We start from the raw sequence: 27,479 nt of genomic DNA, 5'->3' as shown, positions 1-27,479 counted from the left end.
AGAGCTGGCCGTTCGACCAAACTGAAGAACCGGGCAAGAAAGATCTTGGTCAGGGAGGTGACCAAGAACCCAGTGACCACTCTGACAGAACTACAGAGTTTCTTGGATGAGATGGGAGAACCTGCTGGAAGGCCAACAGTTACTGCAGCACTTCACAAATCTAGGCTTTATGGGAGAGTGGCAAGACGGAAGCCACTACTGAGGAAAAGGCACATGACAGCACGCCCGGAGTTTGCAAAAAGGCACGTGAAAGACTCAGATCATGAGGCAAAATATTCTGTGGTCTGATGAGACCAAAATTGAACTCCTTGGCCTGAATGCAAAGCGCTACATTAGACGGAAACCGAGCACAGCTCTCACCCATCTAACACCACCCCTACTGAGAAGCATGGTGGTGGCAGCATCATGCTATGGGGATGCTTTTCATCGGCAGAGAATGAGAGACTTATAAGGATAAAGCGAACAATGAATGGAGCCAAATAAAAGCAAATCCTTGAGGAGAAACTGCTTCAGAGCACAAAAGACCTAAGACTGTGACAAAGATTTAAATTCCAACAGGACAATGACCCCAAGTATACAGCCAAAGCAACACTGGAATCGCTTCAGAACAAGAATGTGAAAGTCCTTGAGTGCCCCCCCCCCCCCAAGCCCAGACTTGAATCCCATTGAGAATCTGTGTGAAGACTTGAAGATTGCTCTTTACCGATGCTCCCCATCCAACTTGACAGAGCTTGAGCAAATCTGTGAGGAAGAATGGGAGAAACTCCCCAAATCCAGAGGTGCAAAGCTGGTACAGACATACCCAAGAAGACTCAAAGCTGTAATCACTTCCAAAAGGCGCTCCTATGAAGTATTGACTCAGGGGTTGAATACTTATGTAAATTAGATATTTCTGTATTTCATTTTCAATTATTTTGTAAAACAAATTCGATAAAACAAAATCCACTTTGACATTATGGGGTATTATGTGTAGATCAGTGACAAAAAGCTCAATTTAATCCATTTTTAATTCAGGCTGTAACACAACAAAATGTGAAAAAGTCAAGGGGTGTGAATACTTTCTGAAAACACTGTATGGAAAAAAATAACTTGCTGTGTAACCAGAACTGAAGATAAACTGGAATCAAAAACTTTACTAGAAACTAAGGTTTACGAACCTGGTGTTAATCATACGGAACCAATGAAACACGGTGAAGAACCAATTGAAATATGGATTGCAAAATATGACGGGAAAGTACAAGAAAGCACATCAAATGAATCGTTAATTGAATGTCGAGATTAGTAAATAGTAAATTCATGGTCTCCTGAAGCATTGGATATTTTTTATTCATTCCAATCTCTGGCCGAGGCATCGCTGCCTCCACAAGCTCGTATGGGGTTTTCACCTGGACCAGCTTTTAACATTTCCTCGTTTTAATATTCCCACAGAAATGAAGAATTAAACTTTGAACATAGTTACACTGCCTGCAATTGGTTATGCAAGTTAACTGTACAATCGGAGATTCAACAACCCACCATGATGTTGAGAGAAACCTGTGTAAACCTCTTACCTCTTACGATGTGCAGGGATACGGTGTACCTATTCTAAACCGGGGTACACACCGGGATCATTCATCCCAGCAAGCTGGTACTCAATTTGCCGACCTCGGAAGGAATGACAGGCTGAGTCAACCCCCCTGGCGTTAATTCAGCGATCGACCGGGATTTGAACCCAGGATCCTAGGATCCCAAGCCGGCACCCTAACCACTAAGCCAACACCAGGCAAGCTTGAAGATGGACAGAACGAAACTATCAATGGGAAATGTCAGACTTTTGGTTTTGGTCCCTGTGCAAATACAGGAGAGAGCCACCTGGAAATTCAGCTGGTCGCCGGACGGTGAGGTTCACGTGACCGTTCCGAGCCGCCTGCTGCATGAGGCCGATGACGTGGCGGTGCGGCTGTCCAATCACGGAGATTCCGTCCACAGAGACGAGAGTATCGCCCGGACGTAACCGGCCATCTGCATCCGCAGCTCCTCCTGGTACTATGGCTCCAATATGGATCTTAAGATGATGAAAGTGAGGAAAATGGTTGTTTAATTGGGGTATTTTACTCTCAAAATTTATCTAGTTGATATACGCATTACGCATGCCTTATATTTTATGGTATTCTGTGCTCTTTCAGCATCAAAGTTCTTTTTTTTCTTTTTTCTTTTTTTTTGCTCAGAAGGCACAAAGACAACTATGAAAAAAAACATACATGGTCAACATCTCCAAACGATTCGCAATAATAATAACTAGAACGGCACTCAGTAGAGAGCATACCTCCACCTGGTGAACAGTTTACGTTTTGTATCTCAAATATACCAGAAAATCACAACACAGAATCAAATTTAATCAAAATTATCCGTCCACAACTTAATAATAATCTTACTAAAATTCACCAAATGTCTGTCTGTCTGTCTGTTCCCAGGTACGGCAAAAACGGCTGAACCGATCGCAACGATATTTTGGGTGGGTAATCCTGGGACGCCCTGGAATAAAATAGGCGATATTGTTTTTCAAATTTCCAATTTTTCAAATTTTCCACTTTTTCCAAACACGATGGAATAATATTTACCGATATGAAGTGATGTGGCTTTTATTGAAATTCTACAAATACTGTTTAGATTTTGATGATTTGCGTGTGATATGATTTAACGGATGTTTATATAAATCGTTTAAAATAAAAAAAGCCTTCAATTTCTGATATTTTGCCTTTTCATTTGGGCCTCCCAATTGAAGCCCCACCCATAGGGCGGGTACCGTTGCGAGTACATAATAATAATAATATTATTATTAATAATATAGTAAATAATAATAATAAAAACTAACGATTGCATCGGTGACAATTCTGGAGCAATGATAAACGACAACGGAGGTGGGGAACATTGTCATAGTGATTAAAGTTCATCGAGATCCCAGGGTCTGTGAGGAAGTTGATCAAATGTCACTGATCTCTCAAGGTATTTATTCTGCCGATACATTTGTCCATCGATGTGGTAGTGGCTTGATGTCATCTGCGTATAGATATATTTGGGACAGGTATACATGCTTCGATATCATCATTCAGAATATTAATGCCACCAGATGTTCCTCAAATGGTCAAAAGACATGAAAAGCACAAGGTGACACATGGATCATATGTGGGATGATTTACAAGTTCCCAGCTTCCCCTGGAGTAGTCGTGGTCACATTCGTCATGTGGGGGCGATATCGATTTTCCCATGGTTAAAAATTCCCCATGAATCACCATGTGAGAGTCCCAAAACACAGGAAGCTTTCTGACTGAACACTGTAATATTGTTGGTGGCCGGGATTAAGAGTGACCACTGCATCGAAGTGATGGACCCAGATATCACAATCTTATTCAGGAAATAATCTCCCTCCCTACGGTAGTGTGTTCCAAGAGGTCTACAATAGCCAAAGCTTTTTTTTTGGATCAAGTCAGTCTTTGCCAGACGGAGTGGCGTTGTGGTTAAAGTGTCCCACTCCGAGAGGTCATTGGTTCAATTCTGACCCGGGCTGACTCATAAAGACAAAAGAACATCCGTCATACTTGCTGCTTCCTCATTTGATGATCAGCATTGAGGATACAGCTCAAATAAATAAACTCTGTGGGTTGGCATCCTTTGGAGAGGCAACTTTCTCCCAAAAAGTGCCCAGCCAACTATGGAGAGAAAAACGCAGCCATAAGCTCCAAGTGTGTAATTTCTCCCAAAGTCAACGGCCATGTTTAATGTCGAGTCCTGTGTTGATACTGTCTGTCTGCATGTGAGGACACGATTTGTGTGTGATAGGTCTTCCATGAGCCTGAGAAGCTAAAATAAAAAAGTCAAATATGAAGCCGAGTTCGTGTCTGTGGGTCATAAGCGCCGCCTTTCAGGCAAGCCACACCTTTCTCTCCAACAACCCAGAAAACCAACCACCAGTCGTCACATTTTGGGACGTCAAACAGTTACTTTCTGTCCACTGGACACAGTGAAAGAAGGGAAAGGGTGAGGTGAGATTCCGGAGGGGGGGGGGGGGGGTGAAGTAGGAATCCGGAGGGGAGGAGGTAGGAATCCGGAGGGGGGGGGGTAGGAATCCAGAGGGAGGAAGGAGGTGGGAGGAAGGAGGGGAAAGGGTGAGGTGGGAGTCCGGAGGGAGGGGTGGGAATCTGGAAGGAGGAGGTGGGAGGAGGGAGGGGAATGAGGGGTAGGAGGCAGGAGAAGGGGTGGGTGGGAGACTGGGAGTCCAGAGGGAGGGGATGCGGTGGGAGGTGGATCCCGGCGTTGCCGGGCAATGCCAGGTACCCTTGCTAGTTTTGAATAAAGTTGCACTATACTTGTTGAATTTCAAATGATAAAAGAATGAATGGTTGCTTCAACAGTTCCAACATCGAGGTTAATTCTTCTGCAATTCAAAGTTCAGTGATCTGGCGATTCTTCAAAAATATAGTCACCCACCACCTCCACACCTCCTTGCCCCCATTCAAAGCCATGACCATTTCTACCCCTGTTAATTTCTCCCAATCCACTTCTTTCCAGTTTTTCCTACCTGAGAGTTTGCTCCTCTATCCATCTTGTCCTCCACATGCGTCCTCCCCTATCCCTCATTCTTCCACACATGCCTTATTTCTCCAAGTCTCTCCCTAATTTGTCCCTCATTGCTGCTGTTGGGGTGTTTCCCCCTCTTTCTACAACTTCATTCCTTTTGTTCTTTCAGGGCAACATCCATTATATGTTCCAGCTCCTCCACATTGTATACAATTTATTTTGAAATGCGACACATTCAACGTTTGTTTGAGTAGGAGCAATTAGTTGCATTTTAAAATGTGTAAGGTCACTCACTCACCAATTCATAGCCATTTTTGAACCTGCACCATTTAAGCACCCAACTATGAAGAAAGACATGCTTTAAACTGCACAGATAGTCATCTGAATTAAAGGTGGTTTGCTGTTCTATAGCCCACGGGACTCCATTGGCAGTCATCCTGGATTTACCAAGAATTCATTGACGAGAAATGAAGTCACTTCCTGTACAATTTGTTCAGGGTAGAAAATACCACTGCACCAAAGTGACATTTTAACAAGGAAGTACTACTTTTACACATCCTTCAATAAAAAGTATACGTCAATCTTGTACTGTGCCTGTATTTATGGGAAAATCTCCAAAACTGTTTTACCTGCAACAAGCAACGCATTACGGAACAATGAATTTATATGTGCATGTTACATACAAATGTAGGATTGAAAAGTACGAGTCCTCTTCAATCAATGTCAAACTTTCTCAAATCACCATTTCAAAAACTAATTTCTCATAATATTGAAGAATTGTATCCATATTGTTTAATTTATTTTAGTTGTTACTGACACTTTGTTGTAACAGAATAAATGAAGGTAAATAAATAAAAATTTTATGTGAGCAGTCTGACTCTGCTCTGGAATGCATTACGACATTGTTGGGAGAAGATTGATCAAATAAGATCCATTAACTAATTAAATCAATCCCACATGGAGTTGACACAATAATACGGTATATATATATATATATATATATATATATATATATATATATATATATATATATATATATATATATATATATATATATATATATATATATATATATATAACAAGGCCTGAGCTATACATTTCAGTCCCTCACCAAATTTCCAGGTTCTTCACCACCAAGAATACGAAAACCAAAGCCAGCTTCGCGTCTCCGCAGGAAGATATCAATCTCATGATGTGCAGTTGCTGTATGTATGAACAGGGAGGAAACCGACCGGGGGAGGAGGGCTGAAGCATCACAGATGTGACTACCAACCCTTAGTGCCAATCAACAGCTGATAACATTGTAACTTTATATGGCAAAGCTGCACACAACTCAAAATCACAGAAAGACATCATCAATGTCTTAACTGTCCCAGAAGCACTTCCAAGCATTTGAAAAACACTTTTACATTTCAAAAACAGCAATTCATGCTGCGCATTTAAGCATCTGTAGATGGTGGTTTATTTTTCCAAATGCATTATTGTTCACTCGGAATAAGATAAATTAGGAAAGCCATACTCTCCCTCCCTCTCTCTCACCCCTCCAACCTGCTTTCTGAAATGCAGGAAAAATTGTTTTATAAGGGTAATTGAAGGTTGACAGACTTTTTATTCTAGAAAATAAAAAAATGTAAAAAAGAATAATATAAAATAACTAGAACGGCACTCGGTAGAGCGCATGGTCTCACCTCGCATGTTCATTCTGAACAAAAACACAATCGTTAACTGAACACACTCCTATTATGGCCCAATGCTTTTATGGCCCATAATACCCATAATCAGGGCCAGCGCTACCATTAGGCCAACTAGGCAGCCGCTTAGGACGCAGACATCAGAGGGGCGCATGACTGAACCTTAAAGGGTCACAGTTTTATACAAATTATTGTTTTAAGAAAAAACATAATAAAAGGAAAATATAATAGTTCATTGTTCATAATAGAGTAAGTGATTAATTTTGAGCATGTATGCTTCGTGGCATACGTCACATCCTGTTTGAAAATGACGTAGGGATCACTTTCTTTATTTTGCATTGCAAACCACATGTCGTGTCATATTTTTTTTAAGTGAAAGCCCATTTGCCCCAAAGCGTAAGTAGGGTAACAGGGCCACTGCCATATTAATGGATATTGCGCCTTTAATATTGGTGCTGTTGGCATCTTACGGTACTTATTCTTGCAATTTAAAATAAATTTAGCAGTTTCAAGTTTTCTGCTTTTTATTTTTTCTACAAAACATCTGTTTTCTAACAATCGAAGTTGGCAATTTTTTTTTGGGGGGGGGGGAGCGGATGCAAGTAGCTGGCCTTGCCTTGGGCGCAAAATAGTCTGGCGCCGGCCCTGCCCATAATCATACATGTACCCTATTCCTATTATGTCACATCATTTCTTGGCATGTTATGAACATCGTAAATTTATTTCTTCACATACATGGGGTCGTAGATCAGATACATGAAGTTTCAGGTTTTTTGGGTAAAGATTTCAACTCAACCAATTGATGGCTGGAATACCACTTCACCGATAACGTCATCGTTATCACCCTATATATCCCATGAGGAGTTGATAAAATATGCCAAGTTTCAGGTTTTTTTTGTTGAGCGGTTTTGGAGAAAATAATGTCCAATTGTTTTCCTTTAATCCAATATGGCCACCATACCATGTGACCTATGATGTCAGAATTAGCAATATAATATTCTCCATGGGGAGTCTTTTGTATATATAAATATTCAGACAAAACACACACACACAGGCACACGTCTTTTTTGCAAAAACAAACTTGAATAAATGCACATTCATTTAACATAGTTTGACATTTGAGGTGGGCATCTTTTTTGTCGAAACACGCTACATATGATGATGCCGATTTGTCTCACAAAGGCCTATGCCACAAACATTACTGTGAAGCCAACACTGTGTACACAACAACGAAGCTCATCTCTCCTGTGCACACATCACTTACGTCGATTCTTGAAGAGTTTTCTCGAGTCCTGGAAAACCTTGTATGCAGCTGGACGGGAAACACGATCATCCGTCGGTCCAGGATGAGCTGGAGGCTGCGGGTATGGCAGTGTCGGCCGCTGGATAGGAGAGCTGATGGCCGATGGTCCAAAAACACGACTTTTGGGGGCTACCCTGGGCATTGTAGCTTCCTTACGTCCACGATCCCAGTTGCTTCGCCATACAGTAACCTATAATCCAGGTAGCAAAGGAAAAATATCATCACGTAATTATAGAATGCAGACTATGATAAACTAAGCCATATTAATATCTCCCTTATATAATTCACACAAATCTGGAGCTACAACGTCCGAATGAGTGGAGAAACCTCACCAGCACAAGGGAAAAACCTGTCCTGGCAAAATACAAGGTGGAGTGAAAAAGGTGTTCCCTTAAAAATATATTTTCAGAACCAACAACATAACTTCTATTCCAACAGCATCATCTTCTTCTTCTTGCTGTGTTTGAGTTTGCATCCAGCTTGTTCACCCCTTGTGTCTTCCCCCTCTCTTTGACCTTATTCGTCCCCATGCGCATTCTTCTTCTGTTGTAAACCTCTTCCTTGCTGTTGAATGTGTGGTTCACCCCTTTCCATTATGTTATTACCTCCACCACCGAAGGTGGACGGAGGTTATGTTTTCACCCTGTCTAACTGTCTGTCTGTCTGTAAGCAGGATATCTCAAAACAATATGGATGGGCTTCGATGAAACTTGGTGGGCAGGTTGGGTGTGTGACGAGGATGATTTTGGTGAAGATCCGATTTTGAATCGAGAATTTTTTAATTTATTCTGTGATTTTTCACCATTGAGGGATAAGGCAAAAAATTATATATAGCATGATATCTCAAAAAGTTATGGACAGATGATGACAAAACTTGGTGGATGAGTTGGTTCGGTGACAAGAACAAGCCGATTAGATTTTGTTTGAGGTCCAGATGCAGATCCGGCCTATCGGTGAGACACAAAAGGTAAACTGTTCTGCCTGGTGGAGGTATGTGCTCTACCGAGTGCAGTTATAGTTTTTCTTCTGTTATGTTCTGTGTTCTGGCTCTTCCATGAGCCTCGACTTTGTCTTCAAAAACAATAAAACTCCCACCAATGGAGAAAATTGGTACCTGGAAACTCCAAAAAAAAAAAGAATAACAAGAAAACAAGTACACATACATTCAAAGTACACCGCCCCCATGCCAAATAATTAAATATCCTACAGCGCGGCATTGCCGGGGCGCCTCCGGCGCCTGGCAAAACCCACAGTGCAGCTCATAGAAGCTGCATTGGCAGGGAGAGGTGTACACTAATTGATTGATTAATTGTATAATTACAATCAATAAAAGATTATCACAAAATATTTTCTTAATCAATTGGCTAATAGCATAACAAAACCACTCGTGCTTCATCCGAAGATGTATCTTTTATAAATTTAATTAAATAAGTCATTAATAAAAAAATCAATAATTAATTGATTAATCAATAAATAATTAATCGATTAATCAATAAATAATTAATCGATTAAATAATTAATCAATAAATCAAAAATATCCTTGATAGCCACATCACTTGGTCACTGTCATGTCCAAATATTAGCTTCTGAGCTCAAAAGGTGCCTGAGATATTGGCCAAATGAGAAAGAAAATAAATAAATGATTAATAATGAAAATAAAAATAAATAATAATCATTAAAAAATTAAATTATTAATCAATTCGGTCACAGAACACATAAACCACCACCATTTCTTCAGAATCTGTAACTGAAAAAAAATTTTTTTTTATAGTAATTAATCGAATAATTAAATAATTAATCGATTAATTGGTTAATTGATTAATCAATAAATCTAAAATATCCTTGATAGCCACATCACTTGGTCACTCATGTCCAAATATTAGCTTCCGAGCTCAAAAGGTGCCTGAGATATTGGCAAAATGAGAAAGAAAATAAATAAATGATTAATAATGAAAATAAATAAATAATAATCATTAAAAAATTAAATTATTAATCAATTCGGTCAGAGAACACATCAACCACCACCATTTCATCAGAATCTGTAACTTAAAAAAAAAACATTTTTTTGTCATTAATCGAATAATTAAATAATTAATCGATTAATTGATTAATTGATTAATTAATAAATCAAAAATAGCCTTTGCAGCCAAATCACCTGGTCATTGGCATGTCCAAATATCAGCTTCCTAACTCAAAAGGTGCCTGAGTTAATGGTCAGAAGAGAAAGGAAATTTGATTAATTAAATAAGTACTTAATTAATCGATAATAATTAAATAAATCCTCAATTAATTGATTATTCAAAAAACAAAAAATACTGTTTTTGACAAAGGACTTGCTCACTACTGTGCCGAAATTTCAGCTTCCTCGCTCAAAGGATGGCTGAGATATCGTCCGGACAAACAAGAAAGAAAACAAGAAAACAAACAAACAGAGTGAAAACTGAGTACTCCCTTTCAGCGTGCGTCACTGCTGAGCCCCCTTCGGTGCCTGGCAATGACGATATGCAATGCCTGGAGATGGCATAGGAAAGGAGCGGTGTACAATAGGAACAAACAGGAAAAGAGGAGGGGAGGAGATAGTAACCCGCCAGAAATGGGTTGGGTTCGTTGAACAGCGAATCAAACATTGATTTGGAATAGCATACATGGGTGAAAGTACCATATCTAGTGTGAAGTATCACACTCTAGATCCTAGAGTATAAATAAATACCTCAAAACGGTGCACAATCTAAAACACGAGCTAATTTCATAGATAAAGGACAAATGGGGGTCTGGGACACGTTTCTTGTAAGATGATGTATAATATGCCCTGACGTCTGACAAATAGTGTAAAAGTGAAATAACAAGGCACAGTACCTCGAAAAGACACCTTTACATAACACAGAGAGGATACTGGATCGACCTGCCTCAATTACATGGCCCGGAAACAAAAAGGTTTATGGAGGAAACGACTGACTAATCTCACGCTCGCACTATCTTTCTACAAAAGGACCATCTGGCAAACCCTCCTATCTACTTTCTTTGTGATCCTCTTGAGGAAGTTGTCACTTCAACTCCTGGGTCTCACTATCAGCCATGATCTTTCTTGGGCAAACCAAAACCACATTTCAAAGCTGGCCTCCAAAACCAGCCGCCGAATGAGCATCTTCTGTCGTGCATAGTCCGTCTTTGGCACACCTTAACTACTATCCACCTACAAGGCATTCTTTATCCACAGCTTGATGGAGTACCGCTCTCCCCTCTGGGATGGCTCCCCTGCCTCACATCTTGGTCTGATTGATGTCATGGAAACCAAGGCCTTCAAGATCAATGGAATCCCCCTCATTGAAGCTGAGTCTATGGGTCTATCACTTTGCCATCACAGTCAGGTCGGTGGTCTCTCTGTCGTCTACAGCCTCCTTTCTGGTCTTGAACCCTGTGATCTTTCCGTGCTTTGTCTGCCGCCCCCCCCCCCCCCCCCCCCCAGGTTACTGCAGGGCTCACACAGTCCAACATCAACCCCTTTTCTGGTGAAATTACACAAATCCAGGATCACTTCTCACCTCCACTCATTTATTGCTCTTTTGTTCCACTCTTCCAAATGAACTACTACATCCTCTTCAATGTCATTCTTCTCTCCAGAGGTCTTAAACCATGATCTTCTCTATCCTAGTTAACCCCCCCCCCCCCCCACCTCCTTCCCCCACCACCTCAACCCCACCCAAATCCCTCCTCCTTCCATTTTTCCAGTTTTCCTCAGAGTTTCCTTCGGTGTCCATCTTGTCCACCCCATGTGTGATTTGCATCCTGCTTTTGGCTGTTACATCCTGATCCTTTCAGTGTATTAGCTCTTCCACGAGCCTCAATGATGTATCCAAAAAAAACAACAACAACAACACTATCATAGCACAACGATATTCCCATGAGGGGATAGATTCAGCAGGGCGCGATGGCAAGATACACACAGAAAGGACAGATCTTATCTTAAAATAAACTTACTGCCACAAGTCTGATGACAGACAAAGAGCATAGGTAGAGATGAAGAAAAAGAAGAAATAAACATCAATTGAAACAGATAAAAAATAATGGAATACAAAATGTCTGGATGGAGGCAGATAACGACAGAGAGGTACGCACGTACACAGCAAATCTCAAATTAACAGCAGTCCACAATGTACATCCTGGGTCAGTTGAACTATTCATTCGCAAACGCACAAACATCATAGAGAAAATGGCTCTGCCGCTTACCTGCTGTCCGTTTTTATCAGTTGGTCCATCGTTAGTGTAAACTGGTGGAGAAAGGGGGAGGAGCAATATGCATATTTGGTTCATCTTAAAATTTCATAATTCCAACTTGGAATGCCACTTAATGCATTTCATTTGGAAGGGGTTGAGGAACGGTACACAAGTCCTCTCTAAAAACACAATATCATTTATCGGTTGTTCATGTACCATCAAAACCATTGCAACATTGTTGAGAGCTCTGTTGGCCAAAAAAAAAAGGGAATGATAAGGCCATAAAAACACATTTCTGGTTCCAAAACCCATACTGTTGATGATACCTCAATAGTTATTTTGAAATGCTTTTCAAACTAGAACTTCACTCATGAAGAGCATAGTCTCGCCTCGCACGTTCATTCTGAACAAAAACTGAACATCGTCACTGACCACGCTACTATTATGGCCCAACGCTATTATGGCCCATATACCCATATCATCCATGCGCCTATTATGTCACATAGTTTCTTGGCATTGGTTATGCATGTCATAGATTTTAATCCTCACTCAGATCGGGTCATACATCAGATATATGAAGTTTCAGATTTTTCGGATAAAATTTTTAATTCAACCAATTATGGCTGGAATACCACTTCTTCGACGACATCAACGTTTTTTTGTTTGTTTGTTTGTGATACCTCTGCCGACGAAGTCGCCAGAGGCATTATGTTTTCAGGTTGTCCGTCCAGCTGTCTGTCTGTCTGTCTGTCTGTCTGTCTGTCCGTCCGTCGGTCAGTGATAGGTTTTCGTTACCGCGATAACTTGAACACGGCTAAAGGGATCTTAGTCAAACTTGGGGCAGGTATCTATAATAAGGCAAATATGAACTGATTCGATTTTGGAGTCACGAGGTCAAAGGCCAAAGGTCAGAGGTCGCATTAGGTAAAAATACTGCTACCGCGATAACTTGTGAACCAGTGATGAGATTCTGACCAGATTTGGTACACTTATGTAGAAAGACGTAAAGATGAACTGATTAGATTTTGGGGTCAATAGGTCAAAGCCTGCAATAGGTCTAGAACTTGAGAACGGCTGAAGTGATCGAATTCAAACTTAGTACAGGTATGTATAATGATGTAAAGATTAAGTGATTAGACTTTAGGGTCAATGGTCAAATCTGTAATAGGTCTATAAATGGAGAACGGCTGAAGTGATCTAATTCAAACTTGGTACAGGTGTGTATAATATTGTAAAGATTAAGTGATTAGATTTTGTGGTCAAAGGTCAGAGGTCATGTCAGTTAAAAATGTGATAACTTGAGAACAGCTGAATAGATTTAAAGCAAACTTTGTACAAGTATTATAATGATGTAATAATGTGGGCGGAGGCATATCGGTCGACGTCGTGACATCGAAGAGTGTCGTTCTAGTTCGGATAAGGATTTCAATTCAACCAATTATGGCTGGAATACTTCACTGTTGACGTCATCAATATGACCCTATATCCACCCCAGGGACGACACCCGCCTGAGAATGACCAATCCGATCACAGTTTTGAGTCACGTGGTAATCAAACCCAGGCGAGACGGTTCAGACTGTAGTGCAACCCCCTGCGCATGCTGTCGGAAAGCATGTCGTCCAGAAGCCGGCCATCTCACAGAGTGGTGGAATACGGGTTCATGTCCTGGTGTTGGGCTAGCGGCTAGGGTGCCGGCTTAGGATCCTAGGATCCTGGGTTCGAATCCCGGTCAATCGCTGAATTAATGCCAGGGGGGTTGACTCAGCCTGTCATCCTTCCGAGGTCGGCTAATTGAGTACCAGTTCACTGGTAATTCCCTGCTTGTCGTTAAAGGCGGCAAAAAGGGTTGGCGTCAGGAAGGGCATCCGGCCGTAAAACATTGCTTCAAAAAGAGGACCGAAAAACAACAACAACCACAGTTCCCGAAAAAGGCCAACCCCCGCTTGCGGGGAAAAATGGCCTCTAAAGGTGTTTTTTTTTTTATACCTCACAGGGAGTGGGTGACATATGCCAAGTTTCTATTTTTTTCATTTCAACAGTGGCTTTGGAGAAAATTATGACCAATTTTTTCCCTTTAATCCAAAATGACCACCATACCATGTGATCTATGAATTAATTCCTAGTTAGCAATAAAATATTCTCCATGGGGAGTCCCTCCTATACTTAAAGTTTTGCATCGATTGGACAAGCGGTTGCAGAGAAAACCTTTTTTAAAGTGAAAACACACACACAAGTTGCAATAAGTCTCCCACCTCTACATGGCGAGACTAATAAATAGATCACCCATTGCATGCAACATTAAAGGGGGAAAAATGAAAACATACAATCGTTTGTTGTGTAGAATAATTAATAGCATGCAACATTACCTTGTCTCTGCACATGCAACTCCAGCGCAACACCTGCTGGCCAGTCCTTAAGTAACTGTACAAGGGGTAGGTGGCTCCAGCCACGAACTGAACGTCCAGCAACTTCAACTATCAGGTCATCCTCATGCAGGGCATAGCCTCGACTTGCATCAAGGATATGTTTAATACGTTGACCTTCGGCACTGTCAGCAACTGTGAATCCGAACCCTGACAATCCCTGAAAAGAACGTCAGGATAAGCAAAGAAAAAAAAAGTGCAGGTTCATGTGATTAGTTCACGTTTTAATTTGTGGGCATGAGTTGGTCGGTTTATTTTGGTGGTGAGCATGATGGAATGACCTTGCCAATGGTATCACACATTGACAGTTGACAAATATTGAAGCACAAATGTGCAAAAGCATTAAACATGAGAGATTTTCCATTCAAAAGTTGCATGAATGAAAATGACCTGTGAAATATGTTTCAAAACAAACAAACAAAAAAAACCCCCGGACAAACTGGAACAATCTCAACAATCAAGGAATCATTGCAGCACCCCCAGTAAGACAGCGAATAGCATCCCAAGTGACAGATCACTCCAAAAGAGATGGTAAAATGATACGTTTAACCCACAATTTTACACTCGAGGATTAAGCGTATTGTTGCGGTTGTGAAAATACCCCAGGGAGTTACATCCAACACACAAAATAACCCTGGAGTTTAGACATTTCCATAGTGATTGTTTAATGAGATTACCCATCCCCTCATATCAGGGGCAGGGACATGTGTTGTGATTGTAGTTAGAACCTTCCACATTGTTCTCTTCCTCATTCCCAAGCCTTCGTTCTCCAACCCCATATTCCAACCTCATTCTCAAAACACTTCACGTCACCAATATTTCAACCAAGTAATCGGCATTCCAGCGCTGCAATCTCTGCCGTCCCACAGTCACAGTCATCGCAATATTAGAGAGGCCACGGCCCCACCCCCGCACTGCTGGGATAAGTCCGAGCGGTGTGGTCGAAGCGAGCATGCCACAGTGTGTCGGTGATGCTGGCTGCAGAGAGCGGATGTGGAATTCGAGAATTTGTCCAGTCTGTGGAGTTCAACAGTTCGTGCACTGTGTTACAGAGTTCCTGAGACTTTAAACTGCTTAAAGCTTAGGGGAGTTTGACAGTTCGTGCAGGAGAAAATGAGAGTACCAAGCGAGCGCTGAGGGCACCCGCTCGCTGAGGAACGCCAAGTGGGCTTTAACCAAACCAGCAGAACTGACCTCTCCTATACCTCTCACTCTCCACATCTTACACCTTGTTTGGTTCCATGTGAGCAGTCCAGTCCACATGTGGGTGAGGCCAGGCCCCTATACCCCACAAACTTCTCTTCCCCTCCATTTATCACCCTTTCTCTTCTACGTTCCCAGAACAAATGTGGCAGCTGTCCGTATTTCAATTTAAGGCTGAATGTACAAGGGGCTTGTATAATTTAGGGTAAAGTTCTTATCTTTTGTAAACTGCATTGCTGTATATATGTGCCTTTTGTTAATACAAGATTTATTATTTCCAACCTGCCCATATATTTTTTTCCTCCATTGGTTAGAAACAGTATATCATAAGACTAGCCCAGTTGCAGGTCCGCTCGGCCATACCTAATTAATGGACAAGGGTTGGGCTTCGAGAGCATGGTTGCCCATCTGGGGTAACTAAATCATCAGGAAGGTAACGCAATATTTCAGCACAGAGACCCTACCAGATTTAGTCACCTCAGACGGCATCCATGGTTGCTTAGCAACCCGTTGTGTCACGGAGTTATCTGTGACTCTTCAGCTTCAGGGTCACTCGTCTGCCTCCAAGAAGGGCCACTCGTGACCCAGCCAGCACACCCATAACAGTATGAATGAGGAAGTCATACTGTACATGGAATCCACAAATTACATTTCCAAATTCAAACTAATAAAAAAAAATGATTAGTGAGTGGCACAAAATGTTTATGGAGACTGGTAGCATCCTGAACAGGAAGGGGGAATGCCCGTCAAGCACAAATTGTGAGGATGTTGAACATGTTCATGAGTCATTCCAAACAAGTCCATTCAGACCGTCATCACGGAGCTGCAGCTACCCAGCTCTATGGTCTACAAAGCGTTGCACACACAATTGCACCTGTACACGTGCAGGGTTCAGCTGGTGCAGGCACTCGAGCCGGACGATAACAGGTAAAGCATGGTGCTTGCATGGATATTTTGAAACGCTAAGATGAAGATGGCAGATTCCTATGACCTGTGCTTTTCTCAGACGAGTCAACTTTCCACGTTTCAGGGAAGGTAAACAGACGTCAGGATTTGGAGCTACAAGTCTACCCATGAAGTCGGAGAACTTGAGCGCGACAGCCAAAAAGGTTAAAGTGTGGTGTGGCCTAATGCATGACCGAGTCATTGGCCATTCTTATTTGCTGAAGCCACTATCAAGTCCGACAATTACATGGATGGGTTGGAGAACGTTGCACACTCACAATTAGCGGAACTGTGACCAGAGGTCATTTACCAAAAACATGGAGCATCCCCACCCTGGAGACTGATACTCCTCCATTTAATTTCCTCAATGATCAATGGATTGGGCTCGACGGTCCGATTATTATGTGACCGGACATACCCCTATGCATTTTATTCTACAGGTTTATATAAAGGACATGGTATACCGAACATACCAATATTACAGATGTGAGGAAGAGGATTAGGGCTGCAATCAAGACCATAAATGCAAAAATGCTGAACTGAACATGTATTACGGGTTCCTCCCCGACCTCCTGGTCTCGGTATACCTCCGAACCCCGGGAGGAGCCACGGCAGAAAAATACATGTTATTTTTTGTCGAAGTCAATATGGAAACCACACCAAGAGTTATCCACAACCAAAGAATATATTAAAGTGTACACAGGAATCACGATACAACAATGCTAGCAATCAACCATACAATCAATATCTTAAGATGGTACCATCTTCTCTAGTAACCTAACTCAAACTCACGGCACTCCCAGGGAATGGAACAGAGCACTCCTCAATGTCTCTATAACACAGAGGGGATCCTGGGGAAGAGGCGATTAAGCGAAGACGCGATGAGGCGAGCAAGGAGGTGTAGGCAAGGCGGGGACCGTCACGTGGTCCCAACCAACAGCAAATTAGCGGTGGGAAGAGGAATCCCAAAGACGTGATCCAAACGTGCACATTCACTGTTCAACCGGCAAACCGCACGGTATTCTTCAAACGCCACTGTCGCGCACACACATCCCCCAGCAAACCACCGGAGGGCGAGACCAGTGGACGCGGCAAAACCTTGTTCTGCGAACGCTGCGCGAGGTTCCAAAATAGCGGACGGCTCTTACTCGAGCCGCAGCCTCTAGGCGAGGATTCTCCGGAATTTCACGCCTGTACCTGACTACGCAGGCTTTTCAATACTCCAGCGATAACACCGATCGCACGATTCTTTTCACGGACTCAAAGTTCACTCGCGACGTTCGCTCAACCACGCTCCTTAAGGAGCTTTGAGACACGTCGTTTCACTGTCCTCACGCCTTCCTCTTCCTCCTCCCTCTGTCGTCGTCTTCCGGTGCTCGATCCTGTTTCCTGTCTCGTTTTTCCATGAGCGCTGTTAACCTTTTAGCCACAATAACCATTTCCCTTAAACAACCATAACCCTAATACTTAGAACCAACAATAATAATAATACAACAATAATAATAAGTGCCGAATCCGTAACACATGGAAGGAGAGTACCGCCTCGACGTGTAATCTGTGACAAGGGGTTCTCGCATAGTAGTGTACCGATAACCGGGGTCAAAGTGGGTCCAGGTTTGACCGCCCCCCCCCCCCCCCCCCCCCCCCCCCCAAAGTAGATATTTGCTTTTTCTTCTGAAACTACACACGCTATTTTGATGACACTTCACCACAACCTTCACCACCCGTGATGTACCAAAGTTTGTTCACGGCATGGAAAATATCTGCCCTTTGGGGATCTACAGGGGGGTTGCCCCCACAAAATAGGTATTTGCTTTCTTCTCAGAAACTACACACGCAATTTCGATGAAACCTCACCACGACCTTCATCACCCATGATGTACCAATGTTTGTCCAAGGCATTAGAAAAATTTGGGTCTGAGGAGGTATGTGGGGTTGGGGGAGCGAGGGGGCCCAAAATAGGTATTTTTTTTTGTTTCTTTGTTTAAAGTCTTATGATTATGTTAGTATGATTCTACATGCTGCCCTGTCTTCTAGCAACCATTGAAATTGGTTTAAAATACCCTTAGTCGGTGCAGTATACTGTTTATTCTACCAGGAGAGCGCCAGGGGTATCGCCCCTAAGTTTTTAAATTACAAATTGAATTTGGAACGGTAATTTGCAGACACCCTGTATATAAAGTACTTCATCGCTTCAACAGCTCTTTAACAAACAGTTTTGACATTAAAAAAAAGAGAATTAGAGAATATCTGATAGGCTGGCAGACACCACAAAGGCACAAATATAGACACCACAAAGCCAAAACAATGGTCCAGAAGCACCTTAACAACAGTGATGGACAGCAGCTCACTCTTACGATCAGCAACTCCAGTTTCAGACTCGGAAACTGTCTTCTGAGGCTGATCAGTCTGTCCAGCCTCTGCAATGTCAGACATTGAGCGTGATGGGCGTGGCGATGGATCGTGAACATTCCAGCCATTGGTCATGCCCGTGTTGGCAGGAGTTCCAGGGGTCGTTAACGTTCCCCCCAATGGGTCTTGGGGCAAAGGATAACCACGGCAAAGTTCAAGAGAAACACAAGATCCAGTGGGAATGGCCTGGAAGATGCGCACTACATCAGCCTGTGAGCGTCCCAGCACGCACATGCCATCCACTGCTACAATTGTATCACCTGCACAAAAGGGGAAGAAACAAAAAGTTAAGTCATCATATTCCTTTGTAATTTGTTATGCATCCCAGTTAATATCGGCACATTTCCTCAAGGATGCAAGCTCCACACCTCTTGCAAATCAGCTCAATCTCATTACTGTGCTTTCAATCAACTATCAATGTTTGTTAGAGACAACCGAACAAGAAAAATGTAGGAAAGCAACGAATACCAAGCAAGCACCCACTACCATAAATTTCTGAAGCACCAGATATTTTGAGAACCATGGAAAGAGCCCCAAAAAATTGGTAAAATCAACCACTGGTACTGATTCTGAGCAGGTCCTTCATTGTTGACCATACCTCTTTGTACACAACCATCAAGTGCTGCAGGTCCATCAGGCACAAGCTCGTTGATCTGAAGGAGTTCGTTGGGTCTCTCCCCACCCACAATGGTGAATCCAAAGCCCACTGTTGTCTTACACAGAGTGGTGTGAACTCGGGGACCCATTAGCTCTCCAGGTGGCCAAGCAGACAACCGCCTCTCTGTAGCATCATACAAGTTCCAATTTCTGTTAAATCAACTTTTTACTTTCATGCAAGAGATATAATTTCATTTGTACGAAGGGGAGGATGACAAATTGGAGGGACAAAATGGAAGGAAATTTCCATCCTTTTTGTTTTCCCCTGCAGAAAAATTAATGCACACAGAAAATCAAGGTTCTTGGAAGGGCAGGATAAAAGAAGGTAGAGAAAGAAAGGCAACACGTTGATAGTGGAGCAACAAACAGAAAAGGGGAAAGACAGAGGAGAGGTGCGTGGAGAGACAGAGGTGGAGGGGGTGGGGAGAGGAGGGGGAGACAGAGGTGGATGGAGGGGGTGGGGAGAGGAGGGAGAGACAGAGATGGAGGGACAGAGGTGGAGGAGGGGGGTGGGGAGACAGAGGTGGAGGGGGAGGGGTGGGGAGACAGAGGTGGAGGGGGAGGGGTGGGGAGACAGAGGTGGAGGGGGAGGGGTGGGGAGACAGAGGTGGAGGGGGTGGGGAGAGGAGGGGGAGACAGAGATGGAGGAACAGAGGGGGAGGAGGGGGGTGGGGAGACAGAGGTGGAGGGGGAGGGATGGGGAGACAGAGGTGGAGGGACAGAGGTGGAGGAGGGGGGGGTGGTGAGACAGAGGTGGAGGGGTGGGGAGACAGAGGTGGAGGGGGGAGTGGGGAGACAGAGGTGGAGGGACAGAGGTGGAGGAGGGGGGGTGGTGAGACAGAGGTGGAGGGGTGGGGAGACAGAGGTGGAGGTGGAGGGGAGGGAGACAGAAGTGAAGGGGGGGTGGGGAGACAGAGGTGGAGGAGGAGGGGTGGGGAGACAGGTGGAGGGGGGTGGAGAGACAGAGGTGGAGGAGGGGGAAGATGGGGAGACAGAGGTGGATGGGGGTGGGGAGACAGAGGTGGATGGGGTGGGGAGACAGAAGTGGAGAGGTGTGGGGAGACAGAAGTGGGGGTGTGTGGGGAGACAGAAGTGGGGGGTGTGGGGAGACAGAAGTGGAGGGGTGTGGGGAGACAGAGGTGGAGAGGTGTTGGGAGACAGAGGTGGAGAGGTGTGGGGAGACAGAGGTGGAGAGGTGTGGGGAGACAGAGGTGGAGAGATGTGGGGAGACAGAGGTGGAGAGGTGTGGGGAGACAGAGGTGGAGAGGTGTGGGGAGACAGAGGTGGAGAGGTGTGGGGAGACAGAGGTGGAGAGGTGTGGGGAGACAGAGGTGGAGAGGTGTGGGGAGACAGAGGTGGAGAGGTGTGGGGAGACAGAGGTGGAGAGGTGTGGGGAGACAGAGGTGGAGAGGTGTGGGGAGACAGAGGTGGAGAGGTGTGGGGAGACAGAGGTGGAGGGATGTGGGGAGACAGAAGTGGAGGGGGTGGGGGGAGTGTAGAGACAGTTAGGCTCTGTGGAATTAATGGGGACAAATAAAATTAAGGGTATGGATGGCGGATGACATGAGATGGGAATGCTCCGCCTGCTTGAAGCCCCGGAGGGATGAGTGGGAGTGTGGGAAGGACTAATGAATCGAGATGAGAGTAAAGCTAGATTTTGGAAAGTTTACCAGGATGGAGTTACTGCAAGAATGTGTGTAAAATGTCAGTTGCTGTGGAGGGTCAGGGGGCTGAGAGAGCTGAGGGAGGAGATTCAGTTTTAAAAACATCCCACCGACCTGTCTGCAATGACTTTGCAATCATCAAATCAAAATTTCAACAGAAGATCACAAACTATGGTTCCCAAGATCCAAAATTCTCAGGAACCTAAGCTAAACCCGACTCATTATTTAAGCTACAAGTGGCAAAATAGCTCCTAACTTATTAGTAACAATCAATTTGAAGGCTGGGGGCGTCTGGGAACGGGGACTAAAACCATCGAAAGGAAGGAAAAGTGATTTTCATCAACTATAATGCAATTAAATATTCAGCCTCTGCCTCAAACAGCACTGAACAAGCATTCAAGTAAACAAGTACTTACAGAGAATCAGACACTATGATCGCTCCTTTGTTGTTCAAGTCGCAAAACCTTTGAGAGCTTACTGCCAAAGTAATACAAAGTACATCAAAACTAACTTTCTGTGGCCTCAAGAACACCTGCACTATATCAAGCTGTTTATGCTGCAAGACGAAATAGAAATCTGTCCATATATCTTAGCCCTGCAGCTAAGACTGTACAAGCGCAGTCCTCTCTAGGCATAAACTTAGCAGAAGGCACCACCTGTAAATGACCACAGTCAAGGCCAAGTACATGACAAGGAAGTTTTTCAGGAAAAGGAAACAGATGGAAACTGAAAAAGTAATGGCCAGGCCATTCACCCATACGCAGTAAACAATGCTGGCCAATCATCTCAAAGGTGACACCGCCTCACAATATAGAGGAGGGAGGGGGAGGGAGGGGAGAAGAAAGCAATTGTGCACGTCTGCACCAGCACTGATTTGGCTTGCACAAAGCACGTCACTTTTACTAACTTGCTCCAAACATGCAAACACTTGCTCCAAACAACTAATAAACCTTATAAAATGTATATGATTAAAATACGTCCTGGGAAAAAACAACAACCATATACCAGTTTACATATATAATAATAAATGTCACTGTGTGTGCATCAGTGTGTGTGCGTCAGTGTGTGTGCATCAGTGTGCATGTGCGTGTGTGTCTCTGTGCGTGTGTGTCTCTGTGCGTGTGTGTGCGTGTCTCTGTGCGTGTGTGTGCGTGTGTCTGTGCGTGCGTGCATCTGTGCGTGAGTGCATCTGTGCGCGCATCTGTGCGTGCATGCGTCTGTGCGTGCATGCGTCTGTGCGTGCATCTGTGCGTGCGTGCGTCTGTCTGTGCGTGCGTGCGTCTGTGCGTGCATCTGTGCGTGCGTGCATCTGTGCGCGCATCTGTGCGTGCGTGCGTCTGTGCGCGCATCTGTGCGTGCGTGCGTCTGTGCGCGCATCTGTGCGTGCGTGCGTCTGTGCGCACATCTGTGCGTGCGTGCGTCTGTGCGTGCGTGCGTCTGTGCATCTGTGTGCATCTGTGCGTGCGTGCGTCTGTGCGTCTGTGCGTGCGTGCGTCTGTGCGCCTGTGCGTGCATCTGTGCGTGCGTGCGTCTGTGCGTGCATCTGTGCGTGCGTGCGTCTGTGCGTGCGTGCGTCTGTGCGCGCGTGCGTCTGTGCGTGCATCTGTGCGTGCGTGCGTCTGTGCGTGCGTCTGTGCGTGCATCTGTGCGTGCGTGCGTCTGTGCGTGCATCTGTGCGTGCGTGCGTCTGTGCGTGCATCTGTGCGTGCGTGCGTCTGTGCGCGCATCTGTGCGTGCGTGCGTCTGTGCGCGCATCTGTGCGTGCGTGCGTGCGTCTGTGCGCGCATCTGTGCGTGCGTGCGTCTGTGCGTCTGTGTGTGCATGCATCTGTGCGTGCTTGCGTCTGTGCGTGCTTGCGTCTGTGTGTGTGTCACTTCCACAACCCCAAAACCATGAAACCTGGCATGCATGCTAAGGGAACTCCAAGGGAGTGCAGGAATGAAAACTTGGTATTTGGGTAAATTTAAACACCCCTGTTGAATATAATTTATAGGGTGCTCGTCAAGAAAAATATTACAACAACATAGGCTTTACTAAGATGGTAGCGCGCCATCTTGGTGAGCCCTCTGTAACCTCACTGGGGTCTTAAGCCACCATTTTGATTTGGCCTGCTCAACAATGTCTTGCCTTGGAACAGGCCGCAACGGTTTTTGTACAATAAAGCACTCAAAATTATTTTTTTCATTTTCCTCACTCATATCGAATGGCTGATGTTCATACCTAATAATCACCGTGTACATCGCTAATCGCTTGCCACGCAGGTCGTTCCTTTTCAACCATTTTGTAGGAGTGCTTGCCTGATTACTTAAGCCATTTGGCAAGCCCTCTATAAGCTGCTTGGTCATGGAACACACCTGTTTCACCATTCTCTTCCCTTTTCAATTGCTTAATTTTTTTATTTTTGCTTAACCACTTGTAATGACTTTGCTGCTCAACCTTGAGTGGTATTATTCGATGTTTCTTCCTTTGCAATCCATGGCGATACAGTCGACAGCTATAAAGGGAAAAAATCGACATTTCTGAGCTTTGTGGCTTGAATTTCACTAAATTTTCACTTGAATTCCACTTTTGAAGAACTCCATTTGAAGGTAAACCTTTGTGGTCGTCATTTCGGTGTACTTTGGAGCTTGCCATCTTTTTTTTTCACTCCTCACATCATCAAATATCTGAGCCTCATCACTACAAATCACTGTTTACATCACTTTTGTAGGTGTATAGTTTTCAAATTAGGAGTATGGAGCGATTTTATGCACGATTTGTTGATGCGATTTTCCACGATGGACCAGGGTGCGGCCCTACGGTGTTCACACACGACCTTTTGGGCCGCAGCAGTGCCAAGTGAGCGACGTGATAAGGTGAAGTAAACCGTGATTTATTACGTACGCATTTCAGTCACCTGCGCTGCGGTGGAGTGTTAATTCACGGGCAAAAAAACAATAACTCCTAATAAGATATAAAGTGTGTGTGTGCGTGTGTGTCATAAAGCATATCATAACATCCTCTTTGCTAAATCCTCCTCCCCATCCCCTTTCTATCTCTATCCCACCCCTCCTCGCTCTCCCGCCCCCTCCTCAAAGCACAGCACTCTCCTCCCACATCCGTCTGTCCATCTCTCGCCCCCTGCTGGTCGTTGGTGAATCGTGCGTGGGTGTGGCATCATGGTGGCTGTGTGTGCTGAGCTGTGTTGGTGTCTTTCTTATCCCCATTTCACTCCATTTGTGTCCTTGCACGTGTTTGTGAAGTTTTCCCCGTGTTTCCCTTCTTTGTGGAGACGAGAGAGAGAAAGAGAGCGCACATGGTAAGTGCTTCGCGGGTTCTTCAAACCCTTGGTTTCGAGGCCTGCGTTCCATCTGCCATGTTCTTATAGTCAGGTTCACTGTGTCAATAAATTATATTTCGTTCAAAATCATGGTAGATTAGCAAACCTATACATTTTTGGAAAGGTTATAGCATAAGGAAACTAAAAATCAATGTTTACATTTGGAGAGATACCTGTATGGCGGCCATTTTGGATTTTCAAAATGGCCACTGTAAAATACATATTTTGTTCTATTTCTGCCTCTAATTACCCTAAAAACTTTTTACAATATACCAAACCTATATTTTCAGGGACAAGGAATCCAATGAAAGTATCAAATTAGTGCTATGGGGAATGGTAAGACACGAATCAAAGGTTTTGAATTGCAAAATATTGTCTTTGTCTTTATTTATTTATTTATTTATTTTATTTTATTTATTTTTATTTTATTTATTATTTCTTTATTTATTTATTTATTAGTTTATTTATTCATTTATTTATTTATTTATTTTATTTAATTTATTTTTTATTATTTAATTTATTTATTTTATTTATTTTTTATTTATTTATTTATTTATTTATTATATTATATTATATTATTATTATATTATTATATATTATTATTATTATTATTATATTATTATATATTATTATTATTATATTATTATATATATATTATTATATTATAGTAAAATTTATTTATTAGGAACAAAAAATTGTCTTTATATTCGCGATAAGTTGCATAATCAAATACATGTTATCATTTTGTACAGGCAGTTAATAACATCAAAATGTGTCACAATAATTCATATCACCAAACATACACAGGCAGTCAGCAAAATCATATATACACATGCGGTCAGTATAACTTCACATCTACACAGGCAGTCAATGACAAAATATACACAGGCAGTCAATGGCATCAAACATACACGATTACAGAATATGCCATTTAGAGTTCGTCATCACTGTCCCGTGTGTCGTATCCGACAATATAGTCCGCATCGTTTTCACAGTCCGTTCCACACAAGCAAAGGTCGGTCAAATTGATTGGCAAATCGAATTGGTCGAATGGTCGATCGAATCGAATCGAATCGATCGAATTGGTCGATCGAAGCGATTGGTCGAATCGAATTGGTCGATTGGTCGAATTGGTCGAATCGAATTGGTCGGAATTGGCAAATGTAAACATTGATTTTCAGATTTTCCATGTAATAACGTTTCCAAAAATGTATAGGTTTGCTAATCTACCATGATTTTGAACGAAAAAACATAGTGAACCTGACTATTATAGTTATAGCCTTGTATGCCGCTCATCGGTGGTTTATCTTCCTCATTATACCTTTTTTTCCCCCTTATTTTCATTTTCCTCCACTTGCTGGTTGCGTGTGGCAGGTTTCTTTTGTTTAACTTAAACTTCCCTTGTTTTGCTTTAAGCTATGGCAAACGAACGTTTGCACAATCGTGTGTACGAGTCACTCACTCACTCACTCGTAAGAACGCAGTGACCATTGCTCCACCTGACGGAGTTAGTGTTGATAATGTGGTGATGGCAGATGGCTCCAGGAGAGCTCGTTGGGATCGAGAATGTTCTCGCAGCTTCAAAAATGAACCAACGTATCGTGGTTTTCCTGTCGGAAGAGCGACACGTGGCTCAGGAGTCAGGCGGTTGAAACCGGTCTATCCGTACCGTACCGCCGGACGTCTTTGTCCACGTTAGTCCTTTGGACACCACGACGGCATTTATGTCCAATATTCCGCCTTTCTTCTCAAGTGAGGAGCTTGTTGCTGCTTTAAGCGTTTTTAGCAAGGTTGTGTCACGAATCTCGATGATTCCGCTTCGTCTGCGCTCTGACGCTTCGGTTCGCCACGTCATGTCATTCCGACGTCATTGTTATATCTATCTATAATTCCAGTAATCTCTGTCTGTCTGTCTGTACGTCTGTACGTTTGTCTGTGACCGCTGTTTCTCGACAACCACGGGTCCGATATACTTTTAACTTGCCAGGTATATTGCTGGGGACCCGAGGATGTGCCTTTTCAAGGTTTCATATTAATCGGACAATTACTTACCGAGCTATGTCCAAAAAACGATTCAACCAATCAGAGAGCAGCGAACGATCGCGTGTGCCGAACGTGGCGGGCACACTCTGCCTCGGATGGCACATTTGAGAGCGTATTCATTTATTTCACGTTTGCAAACTATGTTGGCGTTAAACTATGTTTTACAACTAATAAAAACGAATTTGCGATTCATTCGCTTTCCTGCGCGTTTGTGCACGCGATGGCGATTTCTTTACCAAACTCCGGAAGCCGTTCGCTTTGGACCAAACCATTGCATGTAAATAGAGGGGGGGGGATTGTCACCACTCGCAAGCCGTTCGCTTTGGACCAAACCATTTCATGTAAATAGAGGGGGGGGATATAATTTTAGATATAGATATAGTACGGGCATGCCCTAGTCATTCTAAAAGACAGCGCTCAATCGCTCAACGCAGTGACGACGTTAAAAAACAAAAATCGCAATTACCAGATTTATATTGCGACGGAGACCACGACCTGTTAAAAGCATGTAAAACATGTAAAGCACGCTTGCCCTAAGATTACATGGAGTGGCGCATCTAGGCCGGTGGAGCCCATGGAGGCCAACAGTGGTCTATCTAGAGTTGGGCACGCTGGTGACGCCTCAAACTCGAACAATCTGCCTGGACCGTCGGAGGTGGGGGCAAATGAACCCCAGGCAGATAATGAAGGCTTTACTGTTCCTTCAAAAAGGAAACATAAATTGAAACATCCAACCGACAATACAATAGTCAAGATGTGACGACGAGCTGTGCAAAAAGGATGGCGCCGGCTGCGGAAAACAATGACTCGTGTTTAGAAGCAGCAACATTTGCTGTTTTTAAAACTCAAAACCGTTTTGATGTTCTTGCTCCGGAGAATGATGACATTCCTGCTTGTGGGGCCGGTGAACACGAGCAGGAAATCGGTATTGTGCATCAGGAAGCACACGTGACCACTCCCATAGTCACAAGCCCCATGGATATTAACATTGAATCCACGATAATCCCCCTCCCTGCTGAGAGTGAAGTGTGTTCAATTCCTGAGTCA

At 43.5% G+C, this 27,479-nt stretch overlaps 1 protein-coding gene across 6 annotated transcripts in view; it reads right to left on the bottom strand.

Annotated features, from left to right (window-relative positions):
- Positions 1 to 27,479, bottom strand: part of LOC137436169 (membrane-associated guanylate kinase, WW and PDZ domain-containing protein 2) — a 151,376-nt gene that overhangs the window by 25,496 nt on the left and 98,401 nt on the right. For all 6 annotated transcript variants that reach the window (XR_013625005.1, XR_013625006.1, XM_078786895.1 and 3 more), the window contains 7 exons: positions 19,348 to 19,530; positions 18,660 to 19,009; positions 14,133 to 14,349; positions 11,779 to 11,819; positions 7,513 to 7,741; positions 5,669 to 5,760; positions 1,852 to 2,044 (listed from right to left, as the gene is read on the bottom strand). Coding sequence is in view for 4 of the 6 variants with exons in the window: in XM_078786895.1 (XP_078643021.1) it covers positions 1,852 to 2,044; positions 5,669 to 5,760; positions 7,513 to 7,741; positions 11,779 to 11,819; positions 14,133 to 14,349; positions 18,660 to 19,009; positions 19,348 to 19,530 (1,305 nt within the window). In the remaining 2 variants the exon portion in view is untranslated. The remainder of the gene's footprint in view (positions 1 to 1,851; positions 2,045 to 5,668; positions 5,761 to 7,512; positions 7,742 to 11,778; positions 11,820 to 14,132; positions 14,350 to 18,659; positions 19,010 to 19,347; positions 19,531 to 27,479) is intronic.

Source organism: Myxine glutinosa, chromosome 11, assembly GCF_964187855.1.
Source record: "Myxine glutinosa chromosome 11, kmMyxGlut1.1, whole genome shotgun sequence".
NCBI classification, from domain to species: domain Eukaryota; kingdom Metazoa; phylum Chordata; class Myxini; order Myxiniformes; family Myxinidae; genus Myxine; species Myxine glutinosa.
This window is presented reverse-complemented; position numbering and strand designations above follow the sequence as displayed.